Raw genomic sequence first — 1631 nt, 5'->3', positions numbered from 1 at the left:
GTCAACGATAGCCATGTGATGTGAGTATCAGTCACATGGAGGCAGGGCTTAAAAGCCTGAATTTTGCCTGCAACTCTCAGACTGAAGAAGTCTCTTGGAGGAGAGACGAAACATTTCATTAGAGAAGAACCCGTCCAGAGGACCTATACAATTTTATTTCTTTTTTTTTTTCTTTTTGCTGAAGAGAGTAGTTACAGTAGGGATGTGCAAATTGAAAAAAACAAGAGAAAAGTATCAGCGCCGTGTGAAAGTGTTCACGCCGAACCTCGCCGTGTCCATTTTTCATCTTGCCTTCAAGTTGCTGGAGACTGGAGGGATATGATCGCCTGAAATATTCATGAGAAAACCGCCTTCTGTGGTTCTCCACGCACTCAAGAGGAACCAAAAATGTGTTTTCTCTCGTTTTTTTTTAAAGCACCAGAATAAAAAAAAAACGTTAAAACCTGCAGAAAAGCACTTATTAGGGTTAACGCTGCTTCTTCACAAAACCACAAATTTAGAGGTAAGGAATCGTTTCTAACAAGCAGAGCCTCCCTGATTCATGACACACACACACACACACACACCAAACTGGGCTGCACAGTGATTGAAACTTGATTCATTAACACGTACACTAACATTAATAACAAAATGCCTTCTGTCATCTTGCAGTAATTGCAGCTTGAGCAGSAGAAACAGCTCCTGTGATTGGAGGGGATCTTTATTGCATTCTTATGGTCGACTGCAAAACTGGAATGTCAGACCTGTAAACACGGAAGAGGCAGGAAGAGCCACCCCATCATGTGGCGCRCACACACACACACACACRCACACGCCCAAAAACATCACGCTGAGATTACAAAATATCGTGCAGTATTGTGCAATTGTTTAAAAAAAATACCTTTAATGTGTGTTTGTGTGAACGCATGAGGCTGATGTTGGTTGGTAAAGATGTGCTGGATTCAATGAGACAAAAGCCTCTCTGCAGTGCTGCTGTTTGAATCCATCAGCCTCACGAGATACAAAAAAATAGAGATTTTGGCCCTTTTTTYATTATTTTTTTATTTTATTTTTTTGTGTGAAATTCTTGCAAAGCTGGAGTCCCCACCACCACCCCTGTCCTCACTTCCTAGTTCCCAGCTGCTGTCACAGCTAACACCCTTCTTCCTCCCTCCATTACAACCAGCGAACTCTTTATTTTTTTCGGCTACATTTTTTTGACTCCGTTCGTACGGATTTAATATGAAAGAAAACATAACAATATACTCACATTTCACCACCCTRTCCGTCGTGGATATCTTCGGCTCGTCATTCGGCTTGTTTTCGGACATTTCCACCCCGAAAGCGATATGAATTTTAAAGGATATTAGCAAAAAAAATAATGTAATGACATATAAAAAAAACGGTCCCCCCGCGCGCGCTGCTCTCGCTCGCTTTTCCTCTCTCTGTGTGTCGCCGAAACAACTCTCGAGTCTATCCCGAGAAAAGAAAAAAAAATCGGGGGGGAGACCGCAGTGAGCTCACTCGGTCCTGACAAAAATACTTGCAACCGTGGTGGGGTGGTGGAAGGAGGGGGGGTTTAAAATTTCACCGCTCGGAGCTGGAGGAGCAGCTCTGACTGACTACTCTCACTGAGCGGCGCAGTGCAGGCT

General features: G+C 43.4%; 1 protein-coding gene across 6 annotated transcripts in view; it reads right to left on the bottom strand.

Moving 5' to 3' along the window:
• Window positions 1-1357, bottom strand: part of LOC106514880 (serine/threonine-protein phosphatase 2B catalytic subunit alpha isoform) — a gene marked incomplete at its 5' end in the record, with an annotated part of 103676 nt that extends 102319 nt beyond the window's left edge. For all 6 annotated transcript variants that reach the window (XM_014004405.1, XM_014004406.1, XM_014004409.1 and 3 more), the window contains 1 exon segment: window positions 1250-1357. In XM_014004405.1, the coding sequence (XP_013859859.1) occupies window positions 1250-1357 (108 nt within the window).
• Window positions 1358-1631: the final 274 nt, after the last annotated feature.

The sequence above is a fragment of the Austrofundulus limnaeus genome, unplaced genomic scaffold, assembly GCF_001266775.1.
Source record: "Austrofundulus limnaeus strain Quisiro unplaced genomic scaffold, Austrofundulus_limnaeus-1.0 Scaffold23, whole genome shotgun sequence".
In the NCBI taxonomy this organism is placed as follows: domain Eukaryota; kingdom Metazoa; phylum Chordata; class Actinopteri; order Cyprinodontiformes; family Rivulidae; genus Austrofundulus; species Austrofundulus limnaeus.
This window is presented reverse-complemented; position numbering and strand designations above follow the sequence as displayed.